Genomic DNA, 21,943 nt, shown 5'->3' with positions numbered 1-21,943 from the left:
AAACACAGGAGAAAATCGTATAAACTTGAGTAGGTAAAGATTTCTTAGGTAAGATATAAGAAACTTCACAAACCCTGAAATAAACACATGATAACTCAGACTCTATCTAAATTAAAACATTTTCTTTTTGAAAGATACCATTAAGCACCTAAGAAGGCTAACCACGGAGTGGGAGAAAATGTTCTCAATTAATATGAGAAAAGACAAAAGACATATCTGACAAAGACATATCTAGAATATAGAGAGAACTCTCATCATTTAATAAGAAGACCAGTCGCCCAAGGTGGTGGGGAGCAGACACTTGTTTTTGTTTGCTAGGGCTGCCATAACCCCAGCAAAGCACCCAAAGTACCATAGCCTGGGTGGCTTAGACAAGAGAGGTTTATGTTCTCACAGTTCTGGAGGTTAGAAGTCCGAGATCAAGGCGGGGGCATTTTTGGCTTCTTCGAGGACCCTCTCCTTGGCTTACACGTGGCCGCCTTCTTGCTGTGTCTTCACATGGTCATCCCATCAGTTCCCTATCATCAGTGTCTACGTGGGGCAAACCTTACCAAAGAGTACACTTAAAATGCACAAATTAATTGTATATAAATGATAATACAATGGATTATTTAAATTAAAAACCAATCTGCAATTAACTCTCCCACTCATCCCATTCTAGCTACTGTCATTGCCTTACCACTAAATCTGCTTTTGTCAAGGTCAGCAATGACCTGCATGGTCCCAAACCCAATGTGCTCTTTATCTAATAGTTCCCACAGACGCTACCCAGTAACCACATTCCTTACCTCTAACAACTGAACGCGTACTCTTTCCCCAGCTCTCCTGACAACATGTCTTGTGTTTGTTACACCTCACAGGACTGGCTCTTCTTAGACCCCTTTTCTCAATTGTTCTTCTCGACCCGAAGTCTACATATTAGAGATTCTCAGGGCTTCGTCCTGGCTACTGTCAGTTGTCTCCCAGGACCTAGCACAGTGCCTGATACTCATAGTCAATACTTTTTTGGAAAAAGGTGGAAATAAAATACTGAAAATAAAACTTCAGAATACACCTGTATCAATTACAGTATTATGATGCATGATCTTCAAAAGAGTCTCTGTCTAAGATGCTAATCATGGCACTTTAAATCAGTAAATACTATAAGATATTGTACATTTATTTCTCTGTCCGCTCACCCTAAAAATGATTTTGGTCCGCATACTCAAATCAAATTTATCCATAATGCATTCCAATTCCTCTTTATGGTTCCTTTTATGTTACAGAGGGAAATAAACATCCAGTAAGTGACAGAGCCATGATTTGAGCCAGATCACACTGTCTCTAGAGCCTACGTACAGAATAACGTGTCAGCATCTTTAGAGGAAAACAAAAGTTGTAGTTTACTCTCCTTAAAAACTCAGCTATTTGATTGTGTTGTTCTAACTAGCTATATTTTCCTTGAGAAGAAAGATAGGAAGCATACAACTTTAAACAATTTTTAAAATGCGATATCTAATTTCAAACGGCAATTCTAAAAAAGGTGGACAGTACTATTTAAATTTATGCATAATAATGGTTGCTTTTTCTTTCAAAATATGTCCAATAGTCACCATAGTAACAGATACAGAGTCTCCTGTATGTGCCTCCTGGTGTTATCGACGTGAATAACCACACAATATTAGATTCAGAGGAAGGCAAAGAACAAATCCATAGCAGAATGTCAGGAGATAAGTTTTAATAATTGTAGTGTTTTTAATTTACATTGAAGTCTAGAAGATATTAATATTCATTATTATGATATAATGATAAAGGAAATGTTTCCTTTTGTATCTAGACAATATTAATATTAATGCAAACACAATTTGCGTATGTATAGAAGACAGAGCCATCAATCAATATCCTTTCATATTGCTCCATGGAGTTCAAACATCACAGGCTTGCCACTGCAGAACCACCAGTAGAAGCCAAAGCAGAAACTGGCCACTGTCACTTTGTAACTCATATTCATATGAAAAGATAATGACCAAAAGCAGTATAAAAATCCTAAACTGTTAAACACTTGAAGAATAATTTGGATAATCGTTTTTTCTAAACACATGGAAATTTTGATTATAGGATCCTTATCTTTCTCCCTTGGGAGTTTTTTTTCCCTTTCTTCTTTTTTTAGATTTCACATTCTTCCCCCTGCCCTCCAGTAATTTTTTGTTTGTTTGTTTTTTTGTTGTTTTAAACATTTAAAATTTTTTAGAGTGATCTATATACTGCCTCTGGCCAGAAAAGTCTTTAAGGCCAAGGCAGGCAGGTCTCTAAGAAATCATGACTGCTCTGATGTGACGTCCAGCTAAGTAGAAGCTCTCTGGACACAGGTTGTTTCCCTTTAAAGAAAAAAAAAAGAAGATCCTTTAAGATGTAATTGTCTCCACACAAGAAAGACTATGAGAATAGATATTTTTTCCAGTAAAAAAGAAACAAAGTGTATATTGAATCGGAAAGTGTTGGAAACAGAATCCTGAAATCAACCAGGTAAACTTTCATTTTTGCAGTTGTAGACACTAAGGACCAGACAAGTTAACTCTTCCCTGGGGTTAAAGTCACAAATCTAATTGTGGTGGAACACAGAACTTCCAATTGTGTGTACTTCTCATCATAACATGATGTCCTACAATAAATTAACATCCTGCATCAGCATTTGGTATATTGTAAAACATTTTAAAATCTTCCAAAATTAGATTACTAATGAAAGCTCAATCCTAGTTTCAGAAATATATGCTACCTTTCTCCTGTGAAGTTTTGTGTCTGATCAAGTTCACCAGGGACATTTACATGAGGCAGTGCTTGGAAACTCCATACCTCAGCAGCTGCAAATGCATCATTTCAGCATCTGTGGTGAAAGGAACAAGGAAACTATCATAGACAGCATTTTTATTTATTTTTATTGAACTATAGTTGATTTACAATGCTACATTAGTTTCAGGTGTACAACACAGTGATTCAATTTTTTTATAGACTATACTCCATTTATAAACAGTATTTTTAGGTCACAATAAATAGAATCCATTATCATGAACTTAAAGCATCATGAGTAATTATATTTTATCTAAGCTCATTAAGGAAGTGTTTTTCATTACTGTGTTATGAATTAATTAATTTATTTCTAAGAATAAAATCTCAGCATATGTTTTTTAAAAATTGTTTTTTATTGAAATATAGTTGATTTACAATGTTGTGTTAATTTCAGGTATACAGCAAAGTGATTCAGTTATACATTCATATATATATATATATATATATATATATATATATATATATATATATATATATATATACACACACACACACACACATATATATTCTTTTTCAGATTCTTTTCCTTATAGGTGTTAAAAATATTGAGTATAGTTCCCTATGTGCTGTTTTTAAAGTAATGAATTGGTGTCAGATAAGACAAAAAATCATGAAGTGGCACGTTTGGTTCAGGCCATGTCAGTTTCTTTATTTTGTAAGATATTAACTCAGAGCTGAAGTCTAATACTTCACAGTAAAATTAACTGCCCAAAGCACAGGAGATGCAAAGTGAATTGTCCTTTCATTAAATTACTTTACGTATGAATCTTCATAAACAGCTACCCTTCATATCCCATTGCAGCTCGGTGGCTCTTGAAATTTCTTCTCCCCAGGCAGCAACAGTCAGCAATTATTATTTCAAAACCACATGCTTTCACACACATACATGTTTTAAAATTGTAACACACAAATTTAAAATCTAAAATTAAAAAACAAAGGATTTCATTTGACATCATACTTTCAAAATAGGAAGAAGATACTTTCCTAGAAGTTGTTTTTCAAAATGATGACATCTTGGCTGTAACAGATTGGCTATTAGAGTCTTGTGAACCATCTGTTACATAAGATTTTTCTCTCATAACTCTATTTAAACCATTCAGGCAATACGAATTGGGCTGTTTGCCAGGCTTTAGAAATAACCTTGTAACATTGGAATGAGTATTACCGTAGGGCTTCTGCAAAGACACATTCTGCATTGCTTCCATTTTAGAACGTGCTCACCTGGTCTTCTTTCAGCTCATCAAATAAATAAAGTTACATGAATAATTTTCACTTAGGTGTGAGCCTAGAGATTTGTACACTTTGACTCCTGTTTTCCATAATTCAGCTCTTCCGTTTACAAGCTCCCCGACTCTGACTGACAGCCAAGCAAGAAAATGAACTCCACGCGGTCCAGTCCCCGCCACTGTGTCAGGAGGAGCTGCGCCTCATTCATTTCTCTTCCATGAAGATTTTTCATGGGTGTAACTGCATTTGGCTACTTCATTTGTTTATTTCACTCACCAGCTATTAAAGGATGTGTTCAACATGGAAGTGCACACATGCAGAGTTAAGTGCTGCGGTGGGCAGGCGGTCCAGGGGTGGTTAGATTTAAAACAAGAAAGAGAGAGAAGGCACGATTTCTGCCATCAAAGCGTTTACGGTCAGTTTCACGGAGGGTGCATCAGCAAAACTAGAGGATATTATCATTAATTTGGGGGCAGTGGGGTTAAGGGTTTGTCCTAGAAAGTTTTTGGAAGGATGAGACTTAGCCTGGTGATGACTCAGTGACGGTGAGAAAAGGAGAGAAGTTAGGGAAAGACTTCTTTATGTAGCCGAAAAAATTACTTAGTGTTATCTTTATTTTAAGACACCATTAATGATAAAATCCTCCACTAAATTAATAACAGCCTTTTGGAGAGGAAAAAAAAGATGTTAGCGTGTACCTCTGACTTCAATGCTTAGATGGTGACTGGGCATCTACACGGCCTCCCGTACTGGTTGGACACCTTCTGTTAGAGGCAGAGCGATGGTCGAAAGCAGGGACTCGAGAATTAGACTTAACCAAGGTCAAGACCTGGCTCTGCCACCTACAGCCTGAGTGGTCTTAGGTAAATCGCTTAGCCTCTCTGTTCTTACTCTGCTTCTCTGTAAATCCTATTGAGTACACCCATCTCAGACAGAGAAAGACAAATACCATGTGGTATCACTTATACGTGGAATCTAAAATATGACACAGATGAACTTATATACGAAACAGACTCACGGACATAGAGAACAGACTTGTGGTAGCCAAGGGGGAGGAGGTTGGCGGGGGATGGATTGGGAGTTTGGGGTTAGCAGATGCAAACTATTATATACAGAATGGATAAACAACCGAGTCCTACTGTATAGCACAGGGAACTATATTCAATATCCTGTGATAAACCATCATGGAAAAGAATATGAAAAAGAATGTATATATGTGTATAACTGAGTCACTTTGCTGTACAGCAGAAACTCACAGAACATTGTAAGTCAACTATACTTCAATAAAATAAATTAAACAATAATACACCCATCTTGTATGTTTGCAGTGAGAATGAAGATGTGAGTATACGTGAAATCTTTAGAATGGTGCCGGGCACATGGTAGAGTTAGCGATTATTATTTGATAAGTGCAGTATGTTAAGTACTGGGAAAAAGAAGCCAATAAGAAAAGTAAAACAGAATAGAAGAAGTCCCAGACTGAGCTATCTATAACTGTGGAGTGAGCATAAGAAAAGAAGCAAAGACCAGCAAGTGTGAACACAGGAGCTGTGGTGCATTGGAAATGTGAGACCCGGTGGGTAAGGAAGAGCAGATCACGCCCAAGGAGAATTTTTTTTTCTCCTGCAGGCAAGGGGGAGGCCCAGATTTTTAGAGCAGGGCTCAGGCTGTGATCAGCTTTGTGTTTAAACGAGGAAGCTGGTAACTGGAGGACAGCTTTCAGGAACATTAAGAGTGGACCGGGCAGAGTGCAGTCTGCAGGGCTTTCTGCAGACTGTAGATGATGCAAGAGGACAGGTCACATCACGGGTGGAAACACACACACATGAAGATGACTGGAGGCCCCAAATCAGGGGGAACTCACTGAGGGCAGCAATCATGCCTTTTATTTACCTTGTAGCTTCTTGGGTCCAGCAGCACGCATGCATCGAAGCTCCCGCCAGATTGCCGTCTTGGTCAAGTCCATGATGATCTCAAGGTTAGCGGTCACAGAAGCTCTGGCTCCTACTTAGAACGTTCACCTTTCCCCAGAAACAAGTTAGTCACCTCACTGCCTTTGCTTTTTCCTACTTCTGTCCTTCAGAAACTGATGCGAATACAAATCATGCTTTTCCTTCATCACAGGTCGTCAGACTCAGGAACACAGAAAAGGCGATTTTATGGCAAAGTCTTCTCGCTAAGAATCAGGGCAATAGACCCTTTTCCCTTTGGATGGTTTCAGGAGATTCATTTCACATTTCTATAGCCACTAGAAAGGGTATTCCATCTAAGACACCGTGATGGTTTCATTGCCTGAGTGCCTGGTTCCTGTAGGCTTGGGGCAGTCCTTTTGATGTGAGACCAGAATCAAAATGATGTATGTTTGTTGTTGGCAGTAGAATTTTTAAGTTACATATTTATGACTAAAACGGTGTAGAGTCATAAAATAAACACCAAGTGCTTAAAATAAATGTACATTTCATAAGTCTGAGATGTCTTTTTGGAGACACTCGTGGAGGAATGAAAACGTGATGGTTTAAAGTGCCAGCACCGGAACCAAGTACCCGCATTCCAATTCTGGCTTCAATACTGATGCAGAAAACTCCGCCTCTGTGCACCGGTGCTGAATGGAATCTCAGAGACACAGCTGGGTGAAGTAGAAAAGAAGAGCTTTATTACTTTTGCAGGCAAAGGGGGACACAGCAGGCTCCTGCCTTTGAAAACTGTGTGTCCCAACCCGGAGGATTTGGTGAGGAGGTTTATAGCAATGGCTCCAGGGCGGGGTTGCCGATAAGGGTCAGGGTGTGAGCAGGGCCTGTGCTCCTTTCATCTGGCCTCAGGAGGTCTCCTGATGAGCTTCTGTGCTTCCTGTCTTCCGGAATGAAGAAGGCTTGTCTTCCATTTGATGGGGGTTTTAGTTCTGTAAACAACTCAAAGACATTGTTCTGTGCACCCCTGGAGGGGGAACCCGGACCCTGCCCCAAGGCTGCACCATTGTTTCCGGACTGCTCTTCCCTTGTCTCCGCATCCCCTCCCTTCCCTGATTAGCAGCTGTTTGAACCTCCATGGGAAGCCCATGGACGCTGGAGCCTGCTGCCTACAAACAAGAAATGGGGGAACGAAAGGCTTCAGAGACCAGGAGCCCCGCAGGGTCCTGCTTGGTTTTGCTACTCACAAACATGTGGCTCTGGTCAAGTTACAAAGCCTTCCTGGGGCTCAGTTTCTCATCTTTAAAATGGGGATTGTATTAACAGTTATGCACAGAGCTGTCGTTAATTAATTTAGCCGTCATTTGTAGAAACTCCATTGTAGAGTACTTCATTGTGGACATTTCAATCAAAAAGGTAGTAATATGATAACAGCTCTGCAGGATGTAAAATGAAAATAGGCTACTATACTTCACAGACTAGGTGACAGTCGATTCGTGTACCAGACCACACAGATTCCGAGGGATGGGACGTTTCTTCCCCCTTCAGGGCTGAGAATGCTGAACGTGGGTGTACACGGTGATGACCGTCTTCAAACAGAAATCTAGGTAGGCAGGAAGGAAGAGGTATTAGGAAGTGCTCTGAATTCTTAAAATAGTGTTTTTTAACAGACGCATAGTATAATCATTTGCCTCAGTAAGTGTGAAAAATAGTGGCTAGAATAATTGGCTGATGCTCACATTTTTGTTTGGTTTTATGTGTGTCTAAAAAGTCATTCAAGAAAGAAAAGAAAGAATGAATTTTTTTCCACACTAACTGTCCAATGGGACAAAAATTGATACCGTGAGTGTCTTTTCCACTCGTATATCCCTTCAGATACAAATGGAATTTATTTCAGGAATTAGAATTTCATTTGAAGACTTTTACTCGCCTGAGGGCTTAACAGGTCGCTGGTTAGTTCTTGTCTTTGGCCTTTGAATGACTCCAGCCTACCTAAAAATACCTTCATAAAATTATCAATGAAGATGCAAATTTGCCTTGCCATAGGGCTTTAACAAAACACCGGAGACCAGGAATTTTGAATTAGAAACACGTGGAGGGATACACATGGAAATGGTAGGCGTGAAAGAAGCCTAGACTCTGACACCTAGAGTACATCAAATATTGATTCTTCCAAGGGAACAACTGGGAAAAGAGTGTATTTCCTCCCAGCCCTGATGCTGTAATTCGGTAGCAATCACGAGCAGGAAGAGAGGAATGAGAATTCCTTCCCCTTTGTCCTCAAAGACAAGGAGACAGATTCTTTGACGTAACTGCCCACAGCTGGTGCAGACTGAGGCATTCCCTGGATGACTAACTTGGCCAGGATAAACATGATGCTCCTGCCGGCCCACGCTTCGGGTGGGCTTCGACCCCAGGCCAGCTTTCCGATGCCTTAGTCACCACCCCACCTCCAGTGACCCAGATTCAGTCTGGCCCAAATCTTTTATTTAGGCTGCTCCAGAAAGATGCTAGCTGTCTCGGCACTGTGCTCTTGAACACGTGGGAAAGTTTGTCTACGTACGCCAAGGTCTACCCCAGATCAAACAGGGGGAGGGCAGTCGTCATGAAGAAAACTTTGGGAAACATGCAAAAGCTTCACGTGGGAACGCTTTGGTCCAAAATCCAGGGCCTCAAAGTGTCAAATGAAACGCACTGGAGTCTAAGGGGAGTCGGGAGACAAAGGTGACCTGTACCTGTCACCGGTGGTGTCACCCCAGGCAAATTCTCTATCTCTCTGCAGTAACATGGGGGAAACTCCGGGTTTCCTCAAAGGATTGGTGGGAAGATGAAATGAGAAAATATATTTCAAGGTATCTAACAGTTCCGGGGACATGACAGGTGCTTCACAAAGTAAATCTGAACCTGAATGATTCTCTCCTCACTTTTACTTTCCCTGGTTGCCTTCTGTCTAACTAGCAATCTGCGGGGAAAGACATGCTTTTTACCCTCCTAATTCATGAAGGACCAGTAAAAGATAATCCAGACAATGAGCAAGGAGAGACTGTGGTCCGGAAAGATGGGGAAAGCATCAAAGCCAACTGTGCCCATAGAAATAAAATTTGGGAAAATAAAACGATGCCTTAGGATGTCGCAAGGCTGTTTTAGGATAGAAGAGAGCAGGCACTTTTCTGACCATAAAGATGACAGACGGCTGAGAGCAGTAATCACAGTAGAAAAGGGTTATGACAACTCTTTGAACTATCCTGAACTTCAAAAGCAATTGAGGGAACCTTGATGTAAGATGAGTTAAGCTCTCTTTCCCTGCCTGCTAACAAACAGCACTCTTTTCACATTCGTGAAGTTGCATACTGAGGCTCTGGGCCCCTTTTACAAAGGCTGACAGCCAAGGAAAGACTGCCCTTGAAACAATGATCACAGAGTGAGAGGGTCCTTCTCTCATGACCTCTGGAAGAAGGGGCTCACTGTCTGAGAAAGGAAGAGCCGTGGCCGTGTCCTGAGTTCTTTACTACGATTTGTCACCATGTGGACAGAAGCCTTCAGAGCCTACACATGATTTCGGGGGAGAGAAAAATGACATTTATTGACTACAGGATATGATCAAACACAGTGTTTGGTGGTTGTCCGAATTTTCAGGGGGTGCCCCGATCTCAGGATTGTTCCGGATGCCACCCGTGGGCCTCTGTGGAATAGTAGGAGATCGGATGCCCGTGCTTGGCTAATGACGACAGAATTTCCTTACGATGTACAGCTCACTTATGTACTGTACTGTTTTTCTTTACCTCGGAACCACACTTGGCATCTTCTGATGATACCAAACAGATATTAAACATTAAAAGGCGGCTACCCACGCATAATTTATTGTTTTCCTGAATTCAATACAATTCCTGGCACTTGCCTTAGTCAGTGATTTCCAAACTCTGTTTTCTCCCCTTCTTTCTGGTTACCCGTAGAATTTCTCTTTCCCAACCAGGGTCATAACAGGTGAAAAGAATTACCATGACTGGACGGACCTGGGGAGAAGCACCTGGCCATCCTCTCTTGCCGGCCGCCAGGCACCCCGGAGCTGAGGCCAGGAAACAGGTCCTAGTCCCGTATCATCACAGAAGCACAATTAAGTTGAAAAAGAATTGACATCACTACCTGTCGTGGCTTAGAGAATGGAAGAACTCTAAAGCAGTAAGAGGATGGAGGCAGACCCCAGTGTAAATTTCTCCTGCAAGGAAAAGGGGCAGAGAGGATTCTAGATCAAGGCTGTGCTGTGTGTTAGCAGTGAAGCCAGCCTCAGTCCGGGGTCTCCCGTCTCCCGGTGAGACAATCTTTCGTTGTGGTGGTTCTGAGTTGGCCAAGGCTCCTCTTTCTCTGGGGCTGTTTCTGGCTACTTACTCACTCTGGCTTCTGAGTCAGACAAGCACTTCTGCGATTTTGACAAAAAACCTTTGCATACTCAACCGTGATTTCCAGAAGCAAACAGCAGCTTGAGTTCAATGGGCAAAGCCACCTCAAGGCCGGTCCTTGTGTCCCGTGTCTCTGGGCCACACACCTTTAGCTTCCCACCTCCGGACTCCCCTCCCTCAAAAGGCCACAATGAGAAAGTACATCTGCTTCTCTGAGAGCGGGGCCCCGACACAAGCCTCTACTGTTTGCCTCCGCAAGGCTTTCTGACTCCAGCTGTACATGGGGAGGTAAGGCGTGACCGATCTAGATAAACAAAATATAAGGAAAAGTGTATTTTCTGTTTTTAGGGTGGAAGAACAGAGTATTAATACATCCTGAGATGTCTGAAGAGAGCGAGGTCATGTGTTTCTCAGGGTAATTGGACAGAGTGGAGAAAGAAAAGCATGATTCTGAGAGAGATTTTACTTCACTTCTTCCTTCCCCCAGAACAGTCTTTATTCCTGCTGTGATCTGTGGGCATTCACTTTGCTTACTAACGACACCCCCAGCTCTCAGCCTCATTTAAATGTGTATAGAAGTGTTGCTGGGCTTCCCTGTTGGCGCAGTGGTTAAGAATCCGCCTGCCAATGCAGGGGACACGGGTTCGAGCCCTGGTCCGGGAAGATCCCACATGCTGCAGAGCAACTAAGCCCACACGCCACAACTACTGAGCCCATGAGTCACAACTACTGAAGCCCGTGCACCTGGAGCCCGTGCTCCATAACAAGAGAAGCCACCGCAATGAGAAGCCCACGTGCAGCAACCAAGACCCGATGCGGCCAAAAATAAATAAGTAAATTTATTTAAAAAAAGAAAAAAGAAGTATTGCTAGTTAGTCATTCTAGAAAGTAGTGGACACTTAGGTTGCTAGTTAGTCATTCTAGAAAGTAGTGGACACTTCAGTTCATAGCGCTCTAAACTTCAGAAACTCCTGCTCAGTCATCTGCCACTAAAATACTGAAAAGTTCTGGGAAAAGTCAAAATCGTTTTGCATGTGTCCCTGTGTGTGTGTGTGTGTGTGTGTGTGTTAGGACTGAATCAGAAGAAGAGCAAGAAAACTTGTAATATTTGATTTTCTGGGCAAAATATACGGCCCCATGGTTCCTGCCCTCCTGAGTATTAAGTGATTAGTTGAATGGATAGTTGGCTTTAAATCTTATTTCATTTCAAAAAAAAGTTAGTAGCGACACCCACCCTCCCTCCCCCCAAAAATGATCATGGCTAATATCCGAGTACCTTCCGGCATGTTCCTCATCAGGAATTTGTAGGTGGCACTCTACATATATTCAGCCGGAGTGGGCACGCCTGCCGAAGGTTTAAGAAAACACGAAAACCACAAAGAATGTTCCCAATTATTTTCTCCTGGTGGGCGGAACAGATGCCTTTCCCCAAGGAAAATGCTTTAGGCCAAAACAAAGCCATATTCATTCAGAACCCATTGTTTAGTAACTGTGCAGACTCTGGGTTATATAAAATTTACTTTCAATGCAAGGACCCCACTTTCCTAGGAAGGGTTTATAAGCAGAACGGAGCAGAGGATGATACAGTGTTAAAACAATCAACCTTGCCAAGGGCAAGAGCAGTTCAAGAGACACTAGTGCAAGGACACGGGAGGGAACCGAGGCAATAGAGATGTGGGCGGATTTGCTCTGGAGTCCTGCAGGGGCACCCGGTGGGCTTTATTCATAAGGCCAGTGCCAAAGCAATCTGTAGACTATGGATGAGGTGAAACGCAGCGGTGGAGGATTATTCTAGATCGTGTGTAACTTTTCAAATACAACCTCCATGCTGAAATTCCAGGGCGAATGTAAGCGACTCCAATCAAGAAACCTGTCAGTCAGTCACGAGTGTTTCGTTATGAGCTCCCTGGGCCAGGCACTCTTCTAGCCAATATGAAACGATACAAAAGAAACGGTAGTCATCACCCTTATCATCTCGTGAGAGCAAATGGATTAAATCTGCACACACACACACACACACACACACACACACACTCTATGTGGGTGGTCATCAAACTCAACGATATAGACATAGAACAGCCTCATTTAGAAAAATCCTGATTAGGAAATTAAATGTACCGAATTCGAAAATCGGGGGAGTGATTAGTTTTAAGACAAATAGAGTGTGTTCATAAAGCATGTCTTTTACGTAACGGGTCTCCTTAAGCTGTTAAAACTGGGAACTCTCCCCCGGATGTACAGACCACGTTTAGAACACATTTACTGCGCAAATATGGATTCACAGTGGCCTTGAGAAGCCGCTCAAGTGAATACACTGCCAAGGCCTGTGTCTGCCAAACCGCAGCACCTTCAGGGTCAGAGACTGGGCCTTCCTTATCGGCCTTAACGTCCTGCCCTCTGAAGAGAGACGTGGTGAAGCAGCAACAATGACCCCATGGGAGAGGTGAGCAAAGGTCTCAAAGGGGAGTTGAGCCTCGGAGAATGTTAAGAGGGGAAAAAAGAGAAAAGAACTAGGATGTTACAAGCAGAGAGGTCAAGTTGCCTGGGCTCGGTGGGCATCTGAGCAGAGGAAGGGGGCTTGCCATGTTCAGCGGGAAGGCTCCGCCCCAAGCTGGGTCCACGGAGGTGGCGTCCCCGCCCGAGCGTCCCTGCACCTTTCCCAGGGCGGCTCCCCTCCGTACTCACCGAGGGCCTAGCAGGCCGGGAAGGGCAGCAGGCTCCTTCGGCAGGAGCCCTGAAAGTCCGCCCGTATCTCAGCTCACCCCCTGGGGGCTCCATCCTTCCCCGGCCTTACCTGGTCCTGTCGTTCGCCTCGGCTCTTTGACAGGAGGTGGGCGCTCTTTGTGCTTTGCCTGCCCTGCCACTTGCTTGACAACTAATTTGAGGCAGGCTTCACGAGGGCAGAGCCTTTCGCCTGGCTTCACGTCTGCAGCCCTAGAACAGTGCCCGACTCAGGAGGCATTCTGTCCCTACAGTGTTTGTTAAAGGAATAAATGGTGTTCTTATCCCGGCCATTTGTCTTTCCTTTTACTTTTTTCCACTCCCTGCTTCAGAGGACTGGAAGCTGGAGGCAAAGACCTCCCTGCGTTCCGGTTTCCCTTCTTCCTCGGGCGCAGAAAGCCTGGCCGAGGGTCCCAGCCCGGCCCCCTGGGGACGGGGATGCCCTCGGGAAGGAACGAGGAGCCCCGGCCCGGGGGGAGGCGGGGAGGCGCAGGAAGTTCTTCCCTCGTCCCCCGGCTCGGCAGCGCCCGCCGCGCCCAGCCGGCTCGTCGCGTGGCGCCCGGGGAGCCCGGGCCGCATCCCCCCGCCGGGGCCCCGCGGCACCCCGCGCGCGCGCCGGCACCTGCCGGACGGCCCGGGCGCGCGGGACCCCGGCCCCACCCCGGCGCCGGGAAGGTGGGGAAGGGGAGGGGACACGCGAGGTCCGCGCCGGCCTGCTCCGCGCCCGGGGCCCGCCCGCCGCGCCGCCCGAGCGCGGGGGAGGGGACGCCCGAGCGGCCCCCGCGCGACCCCGGCCCGACCTCCGGCGCTGCGCGGGGCGGGCGCGCGGGACCGCCTCCAGGTGCCCGATCCGCGCCGCGCGCCTGGCGGGGAGCGCGTCCCGCGGCCTCCGTGCGCCGGGCCCGGGGCCGCCTCGGCCGGGACCCCGGCCCCGCTCGGGACCCCCCCGGCCCCGGCGCCGCGCCCGCGCCCGGGCCTCCCCTCCCCCTCGGGCTGGGGGCGGGGCGGCCGCGGCGCCCGGAGAGCGCCCCGACCGGCAGCTCTGCGACCGATCGGGAGGTGCCGGCCGCCCCGCGGGCTGCAGGCCGGCCCCGCGCGACCCCCGACCCGCCGCCGGGCCGTCGGCCGGCTGACAGGTGCTCGGGGCCCTGGCCGGGGACTCGTCGGCGGCGCGCGCGGCCCCCGCGTCCCCCCCTCCCCCTCGCCTTCGCCCCCATCCCCCCCCCCCCCGCCGCCGCGGCGCGGCGCAGGATCTGTTCAGACCTCGGGGAACTGGTTCAGGTCCAGGTTCTGCTTTGATCCTCGGCGCAAACTGGAGACGCCGAAGAGGGCCCTCGGAGAAAGCCTTGGATGGGAGGATGTGGGAAGGAGCCCGCGGGGCTCGGCGGCGCTGAGCCCGGCCCGCAGCCCCGCCGCCCCGGTGCCCGCCGCCCGCGCGCCCGCCCGCTCAGCCCAATGCTCCTCTTCGGGCTCCTCCTGCTGACATCCGCCCTGGCCGGCCAGAGACCCGGGACCCGGGCTGAGTCCAGCCTGAGCAGCAAGCTCCAGCTCGCCAGCACCAAGGAGCAGAACGGTGAGTGCCCCCCGCTCCGTCCCCCGCCGCGCCGCCCGCGCCGCCCGGCGCGCCCGGGCGGGACGCACCCCGGCCCGCGCGCCGCGTTCGCGGAGCTTCCGCGCAGCCTGCGGCTGGGGCAGCCCGAGTGTCCCCGCCGGCGCCGCCGCAGCGCGGACATGCTGGGAGCCCTGGGGGGCGTCAGGGCCAGCGCGCTCGCAAGACCTCTCGTCGCCGGAGTCCTAAGTTCGAGAACTGCCTCTAGACCCGAGTCCGACACGAACGCGTCCTGGCATGTTTGACTCTCCTCCGAGCTTTTTGCCCTGGGGAGGGGTGTCCCAGGACGTGTGTCAGCCGCATTAATTGAAGCGCTCGCGGTGGAAAGGCATCAATTAATCAGTAAGTAGATAGCAAGACGAGAGGTCGAGGGGCCCCGTGGACGTGTGCAGGGGGAAATTTAAAAAAATGTATTTCTCTTGTGCTCTTTTTTTTTTTTTTTTTTTAATGTGCCTTTGTACTCCTGAAGCCCTTACCTTTCTGGTGGTGTGTTTTCATATGCGATGGTGAGTGACTGCTATTTTGTGTGTGCTGGAAACGACTTAATCCTGCATAGGAAATGAGAATTACTTTCAGCTTTCAAGTGTACCTGAAATGTTTAGAAAACTCTCAGATGCAAGTTCCCTTGGGCTGGGATCGCACAGAGCCGGAGAAAGGCTCCTTTCATAAAGCCAGGGCTGCTTCAGGGTGTGTAATTTGCTTAGCCTCTGAACCCCATATGATTTACATCATTCAATTTCTAAACCCTTTTGCTCTTGATCTAACATTATGAAGTCATTTTTGAGACTACTTTGTAAATAGAAATTTTATACTGCACATGAAACCACAATGTCAATGCAGGCTGTCTAAAATTAGAATATTAAACACCCTGTTTACAAGTGGCGGCTCTTGGTGTTATTTGAAAAGAAATGTACATGTTTTTACTGCTTTGTATGCCATCTGTTCACAATGCAAGAAGGCTGTCACTTCATGAACCGGGCGAAATGAATATGAGCAGCATACCTAGGAGATAAGAATGCCCTGTACTGTGTTTTTAAGTCACAAGCAACTTTTTCTGTATGTTTCGGGGGGGTGTTTCAGAGCTTCAAGTTTGGATTGAAACTCTTCAAAGCGTTCACCTTTAAGAAAGCACAGAAAGTTCTAGAGTCCAAAAAGAGAGAAAATAAGGATTCCTGGGACCTTTGTAGCCATTATCTGTACTCGTTGTTTGGGCAGCAAGACGAGGCATCACATTGATCAGCTGATAGTACTGTGGTTGCTTCTTACGACTTGGTGATGTGATGGGACGGGGCACCTGCAGGCTGCTTGAACTGCTGATCAAAGGGCTCCATTTCTAATCACGGGGACTGCAGAGGGCCGGGGCCGTGGGGACGGGGCGGGGGGCGAGGGGGGGATCAAAGAAGCCACAGCGCCAGTTGTACCCTGGCAGGAGACGGATCAGACCAACCTCTGTTCCTTATCATGTAAAATAAATGCCCAGTTCAAAATATTGCTTCTTACTGGACCAAGTTTCCCCAAATGACCATGCACCGTATCTCTGGCTCCTGGCTTCTGTGTTTTGATTTTTTCCGTCCCAGGTCCCTTCTCCTGATGCTCTGACTTACGTATCAGGCCTGTCCTGGCGTCTCTCACCTTCCCGAGTCCCCTCGCGACCCGTGCTTGTCATTGTCCTTTCCGTGTCATTCTTTCTTGTGGTCCACGTGCCATCATCGCTTTGTAACGAGGCCCAGAACTTTCACCGGGGTCTTTGGCCCCTTTCCGGGGTTGATTCACCCCCCTCCTGAGAAGTGGGCTCGTGAAGCCAGGCCACACACATTGTGTTGCCGTCAGAGGCTGGGCCATTTCCATTCCTAAGATGCATGATGCTAAAAATAGCCGCGTGGTTTCCTAATCTGTGTGCAGGGGACTGGTCTATGTTTAGCCTTTGGGAGGGTTGGCAGCCGGAAGTAAGTGGAGGTGGAGGAGCCGCTCACCTTGCGGTGCTCAGCCGGAGACGCGGGCGGCCAGCGCTAGGGGGCGGTGTAGAGCTATCTTCCCGCGCATGGAAGGTTCCAGGATGCGGGGATAACAGGTGGGTGCTGAGGAAGATCCCCGGGAAAGTGAGCGGCTGTGCTGGAACTTTCCCCTCTCTTTGTGGCTTTCAACTTTTCCGCTCCGTCATGTGGGCATTTTTTTTTTTTTTTTGCCCTCTTACTGAATTATGATTGGTTTCTGATTGCCCTGTTGCTCCTCGCAATTCAGGTGAGAGTCTAATTCCCCCAGTACAGACCCACCTGCGGGTGCCCCATAGAAAGCGCCATTCGCCCAGTCTGTGCACTGCGTCATATCCAGAAAGGTCTTCGAAGTGCTAAATGTGAGATGTCCAAATTGATCTGTTGTGACAGTCGGAGCTCATTCTGTCCACCACTGACCACCCCCCTCCCCGGTGGAAGGCTACTTTCTTCCCTGGAGGATTCCAGAGCCTCCTGTGGGGCTGAGTCCATCAGATCCCCAGGCCTGCTCAGCTTCAGAATCAACTGGGTGTCCTGAGCCCTGTCGTACATGGAAACTGATTGCTCTAGCCGATGCTGGGCACCTGGATTTAGACTGGGGCAAGGGAGGCACTTCCACATTAGGTGTGAGGGGTCAGTGTCACTTACCCTGTTACTAGTTACTTGTTTGTCGCTTCAAAGCTCTGTTGCAGTTCTTGCCACTTTGCTGGAAAAATAATTTTATCCTCCAGGACTATGAGGTGCCTTTGTGTCTTTTTTTTTTTTTTTTTTTTTTTTTTTTGGCCTCGCTGCGCAGCTTGTGGGATCTTAGTTCCCAGACCAAGCATTGAACCTGGGCTCCATGAGTGAAAGTGCGGAGCCCCAGCTAACCACTGGACCACCAGGGAACTCCCGCCTTTGTGTCTTTCATTCTTAATCTGACTGCTGACAATGAAGTCTCACATATCCACCAAGGATCTGCCCCCAGATTTAACGTAGAGAGGGAGATGAAAGGTCAAAACGCTGACGCAGGTGGGGTTTCTGGCCTGGACGCGCTGCACGGCTATGGGGAAATGGCTGTGGTCTGCATGAAACGGGTGAGTTCTGGGATGCTGCTTCCGGGCTGCAGCAGAGGGAATCAGGCGCATCTCAAGCGAAACGGAACACAGCTTACTTTATTGCGTGTATTTAGCCCCAGTAGACGCCAGTCACAGGGTTGTCGGTGGGATAAGGCCTCACCTACCTTGTGTCACTGGGGAGGGATTTGAATTTACCCATAACCCTGAAACATGCTTCTGACTGTTCTCTTGTTAACTGTTGTGAGTGTAGATTTGGGATATGTCTCTGTTGATTAGGGTTTTCCTTGCGAACATTATTTTTAAAAATTTAAGTGTAGTTAATGTATAATAGTGTGTAAGTTACAGGTGTACAATATAGTGATTCACGATTATTAAAGGTTATACTCCATTTATAGTTACTGTGAAATACTGGCTACATTCCCGTGTGGTGTAATATATCCTCATAGTTTATTTTCAACATAATAATAGCGTACCTTCTAATTCCCTACCCCAGATTGCCCCTCCCCCTTCCCTTTCCCCACTGAACATCATTCATTGTTTGCGCACTTGTCCTCAAGGACTTCTGTGGCCTGTGCCGCCATTTACTCTGGGGACAAATGGTCCCCTGGTAATGCCTTGCTCAGTTCGTGTATCTTGTGTTTACGGCTTTTCAGTGTGTCTCTTTCAGTGCCAGTTTACCCCTCCTCCCATTGCCAGTGTGCCCATATCCACTCCCCTCCCCTCTACCCTAGGTAGCAGCTTCAAAGCTGTATTTGACTGCAAGGCAGATCGTCACAACCTTTAGAATAGTGTCCAAGAGTACATAGCTCTGCCCGAGGACCCAGGGGACTTTCCTGTTAGTCTATAAGTTGTCGTGCATGACCTTTGTGACATTTATTTTTGTTATCTAGAGGTTTTTTTTTTTTTTTAACTTCCTCCTGGTTCTCTGCTCTGTTTGGGGTAGTTGAGGAAGTTGGAGAAGCGAAGTACCATTATGTAATGATGAATATTGCTTTTCACCATAGGTGACAAAAAAATCCCCCTTCTATTTTATGGTGACTTTTCCTCTTCTCCCAGCTGTTACCTTCTACCCTTAATCTTATAAACTTGGTGTTTACCTCTGAAAGGTAATTAGAAAGTACAAAGGTCTGTACGAAGCCTCAGGGACTATATATCATTTGTTGAATAGTTGTAAATAGATGCTGGGGGCCGACCCTACACTTTCCTCCTTGGTGCATTTTGTAGTGCCCTGTGTCGGGCACCAACGTCTTAGCTTGGTTTATTCTTAGTTGATCCTTCCTGAAACTTATTCCTTACATATCTTTTTGACATTCTCTTCTACTACATTTTTTTTCAACATTTTGGTGCAAAATTGTTTTATCTATAAACTTGCACACTTTTTGTAGAAATAGAAATCTAATGATAATGTGATGTATGTTAAATAAAGAATAATTGAATCAGTTTATTTGTAATGTCCACCTTCCCCCCAAAATGTTCCCAAGACTGCTAAACATTTTCCCAGACGTTTCTTTTTTTTTCTTTTTAAAAATATTTTATTTTATTTTATATTGGAGTATAGTTGATTAACAATGAGTTAGTTTCAGGTGTACAGGAAAGTGATTCAGTCGTACATGTACATATATATATATATTCTTTTTCAAATTCTTTTCCCATTTAGGTTATTCCAGAACACTGAGCAGAGGGGAGGTTTCTCTTTGTATCAACCAACATGGTAGAAGTCATAATAGAAGTCCCTTCATTTACTTGGTCTGCTTTTGATGCCTCTGATGGTTTTATTTGCAAGTGTTATCCGTAGCCAGGATATCTCTGTATGACGCTCTATAATATCTGTACGCTCATTGGTTAAACAGTCTCTGTGAATTATTTTTCTCTACCACTGCCTCCACCTGTGATTTTTCCCCCTTGCATCCCCCTTCTCTGTCTCCTGGGGATACGTCTAGTGGTTGATTTTTGGCTGGTAAGCACGGGGTACGACCACACCCATTGTGGAGACACTGAAGCATCCCCAGTGGGTTGAGAAGGAGCCCGGCCACTCCGCCAGGACAGATGGAGCACCTTTGAGCAGAGCTGCAGCGTTAATGCCCGGCACAGCTGGGGACATCGGGGATGCTGCCCCAACCCCGCTGGCCTCCTTCCTGATGGATCCCTGCGCCTGCCACACTGATGCTTAAGCCTTTTGACACTTTCAGCTGTGGACAGTTTAGTTCACAGGGGAGTTAAAACTCCTGTCTCTTCTCCCCATTGCTGGGCGCTCGGGCCCGACCCACCTGCAGCTTGAAGGACCCGGAGAGAAGAAAGGGTACAGCCTCCTTCGAGCCTCCTTCCTGCAGCAGCTTTGCTTCGAGCCTGTCAAGGGTGGAGGCCTGGGGGTGAGATGGGGCAGGGGACGTGGCACGCGTGGCGTGGGATTGCAGCCCTCAGATGCCTGTTCCTGCTTCCCCGGGCAACACCGGGCAGCTGCCTTGGCCTGGGTACCACTTTCCTGCCATCTGGGTTAAAGAGACCACCTTCTCTGCGAGGTCTTTTTTCTAACCACTTTCGTTAACCACCCCTGTTTATCACATCAAGGGTAATTCACCGCATAGCACTTACCGCTGTGGCGTTCTGCTTGTTCATTGGTTTATTTATTGTCTCCCTGTCACCCCTGTAGAATGTAAGGTCCCTGAGAGCGTGGCCCTGTCTGACTTGCCCTTTGTGGGTGCGCCAGCGCCTGGAACTAAGGGTGGCATAGAGTAAATGTTTGTTAGACGGTTCTGGATGTAGTGCCTTGCTCAAGCAGGACTATGCTGTTTCCTGGAACAGCAGCCCGTCTTGGAAGGTGGCTTTTTGATACTGCAACTTTCACCATTGCTTGACTTTTTGCAAAGGAAGGTGCACTTGCTTACTGGTTGGGATGGGAGCCGCCAGTGAGAGTTCTACTTTGTCATCTTGGTAAATGTACCACGTGACCAGGAGCGTGTGTACCAAGCCGGTGGGTAGGTTTCCCAGAAGTGGTGCTCGTTACTGTCTGAAAAGTGCCATGGGGGTGTGCACGTCTGTAGTGCTGCAGCTGGGTCGCATGCACGTGATCTGGACCCAGGACTGCACAGAATGGTGAGGTTGAATGGCTGACACACTCCAGCATCAGTGTACTTCCCACCTTCTGCTTGCGGCTCACAGAGAACGTGCAGAACGTGCACAGGCTAGAAATCCCCAGTAAATCTGGCAGGTGGGACGTCAGGGCCGGAAGGGTCCCAGGAGTCCGTCCACAGCGATGTGTATGGTGAGGCCTTGTGTAGGCCTTGTGTAGACCACCGAGGTGACTTTGTCAAGGTCGCGCTGGAGGGTAGCCGGGTTCAACTGCTTATGGGCTGATATGTTTTCCTTCCATGGGAACCAGTGAGGCAAATGGCATTCTAGTTTCAAAATTCCAACATTTGGCATAAATGCATTTCTTTACTGTTTTAGGAGGTTTCGTGCTTTGGGGGTTGTAAGGGCAGCTTGGGCTCCCTTGATCCTGAAACATTCTTCACAGGCACGCTAAGGACAACAATCTCGGAATAATCCTATTAATGACGCAGAGCACATACTCTGGCTAAGGTCTACAGTAACACCTCTGTTGGGGTAGAAATCTGACAGTTTGGCAAATGACTTGAAATACTTCCTTTAGAATTGTTCCTGTGACGTGCTGGGATCGAATTTTCAGCGGGTCCCTGGATGAACGTGTTTATTGGCGTATTTTGCCGTATTTCTTGACGCTGAGGAGGAAGGCTGACGTGGGAAAGCTTGGTTCCACTGCGGGGTTTCCTTTTCTTTTCTTTTCTTTCTTTCTTTTCTTTTAACAATTTTGAACATTTTATTTAGCAGGATGTCTCAGTGGTGAAGTACCACAGAAATGAGTAAATAGGCATGGTTTAGTGAGCTCTAGAACACACAGCCTGTTACTCTTTTGCAATGGATGTAATGAGTGACTTGAGCCTTTATTTACACTCTATTATACAGGGCATTCTATTCAGAGGTTCAGACTGCTCTTAAAGTCGAGAGCATCGAGGAGATAAATTCATAGCTATGGACTCGAACGGCTTGCCTAAAACAGGATTCATTTACCTTCTTAAAAAATCTTGTTTACAGAGTTCAAAATCTGAGAACAAATGAACCACAGTTATAAAGAGGAGTTATGTTAATTACATTTATCCTTCGAGCCAAGTTCCTAAGCGTGATGTTTTCG

The 21,943-nt window shown here is 46.7% G+C and overlaps 2 protein-coding genes across 7 annotated transcripts in view; one reads left to right on the top strand and one right to left on the bottom strand.

Moving 5' to 3' along the window:
* Positions 1-237: 237 nt before the first annotated feature.
* On the bottom strand, positions 238-14,295 carry LOC309660799 (uncharacterized protein; the record flags this gene model as incomplete). 2 transcript variants are annotated; one of them, XR_014263640.1, is made up of 4 exons in its annotated part: positions 238-2,357; positions 2,756-2,863; positions 5,947-7,563; positions 13,152-13,872. XR_014263640.1 is itself a non-coding variant. In XM_082461926.1 (4 exons), the coding sequence occupies 2 exons, from the start codon at positions 14,293-14,295 to the stop codon at positions 13,309-13,311; spliced, it is 435 nt and encodes a 144-aa protein (XP_082318052.1). In that variant the 3' UTR covers positions 238-2,863; positions 5,947-7,563; positions 13,152-13,308. The 2 variants fall into 2 exon arrangements, 1 of the variants encoding a protein (XP_082318052.1); XM_082461926.1 differs by adding an exon at positions 13,879-14,295 and having other exon boundaries at positions 238-2,863; positions 13,152-13,326.
* A 2-nt stretch (positions 14,296-14,297) lies between these two features.
* PDGFC (platelet derived growth factor C) overlaps positions 14,298-21,943 on the top strand; it is a 221,391-nt gene continuing 213,745 nt past the window's right edge. For 2 of the 5 annotated variants that reach the window (XM_082461821.1, XM_082461820.1), the window contains exon 1: positions 14,298-14,651. In XM_082461821.1, the coding sequence (XP_082317947.1) occupies positions 14,429-14,651 (223 nt within the window). In that variant the 5' untranslated portion in view covers positions 14,298-14,428. Of the gene's footprint in view, positions 14,652-14,758; positions 15,030-21,943 lie in introns of those variants that run through there. The other 3 variants (XM_082461824.1, XM_082461823.1, XM_082461822.1) reach the window with 2 other exon arrangements.

Source organism: Balaenoptera physalus (assembly GCF_965194825.1).
Source record: "Balaenoptera physalus genome assembly, chromosome: 5".
In the NCBI taxonomy this organism is placed as follows: domain Eukaryota; kingdom Metazoa; phylum Chordata; class Mammalia; order Artiodactyla; family Balaenopteridae; genus Balaenoptera; species Balaenoptera physalus.
The sequence above is the reverse complement of the archived record's forward strand: the minus strand, read 5'-3'. Positions and strand labels throughout refer to the sequence as shown.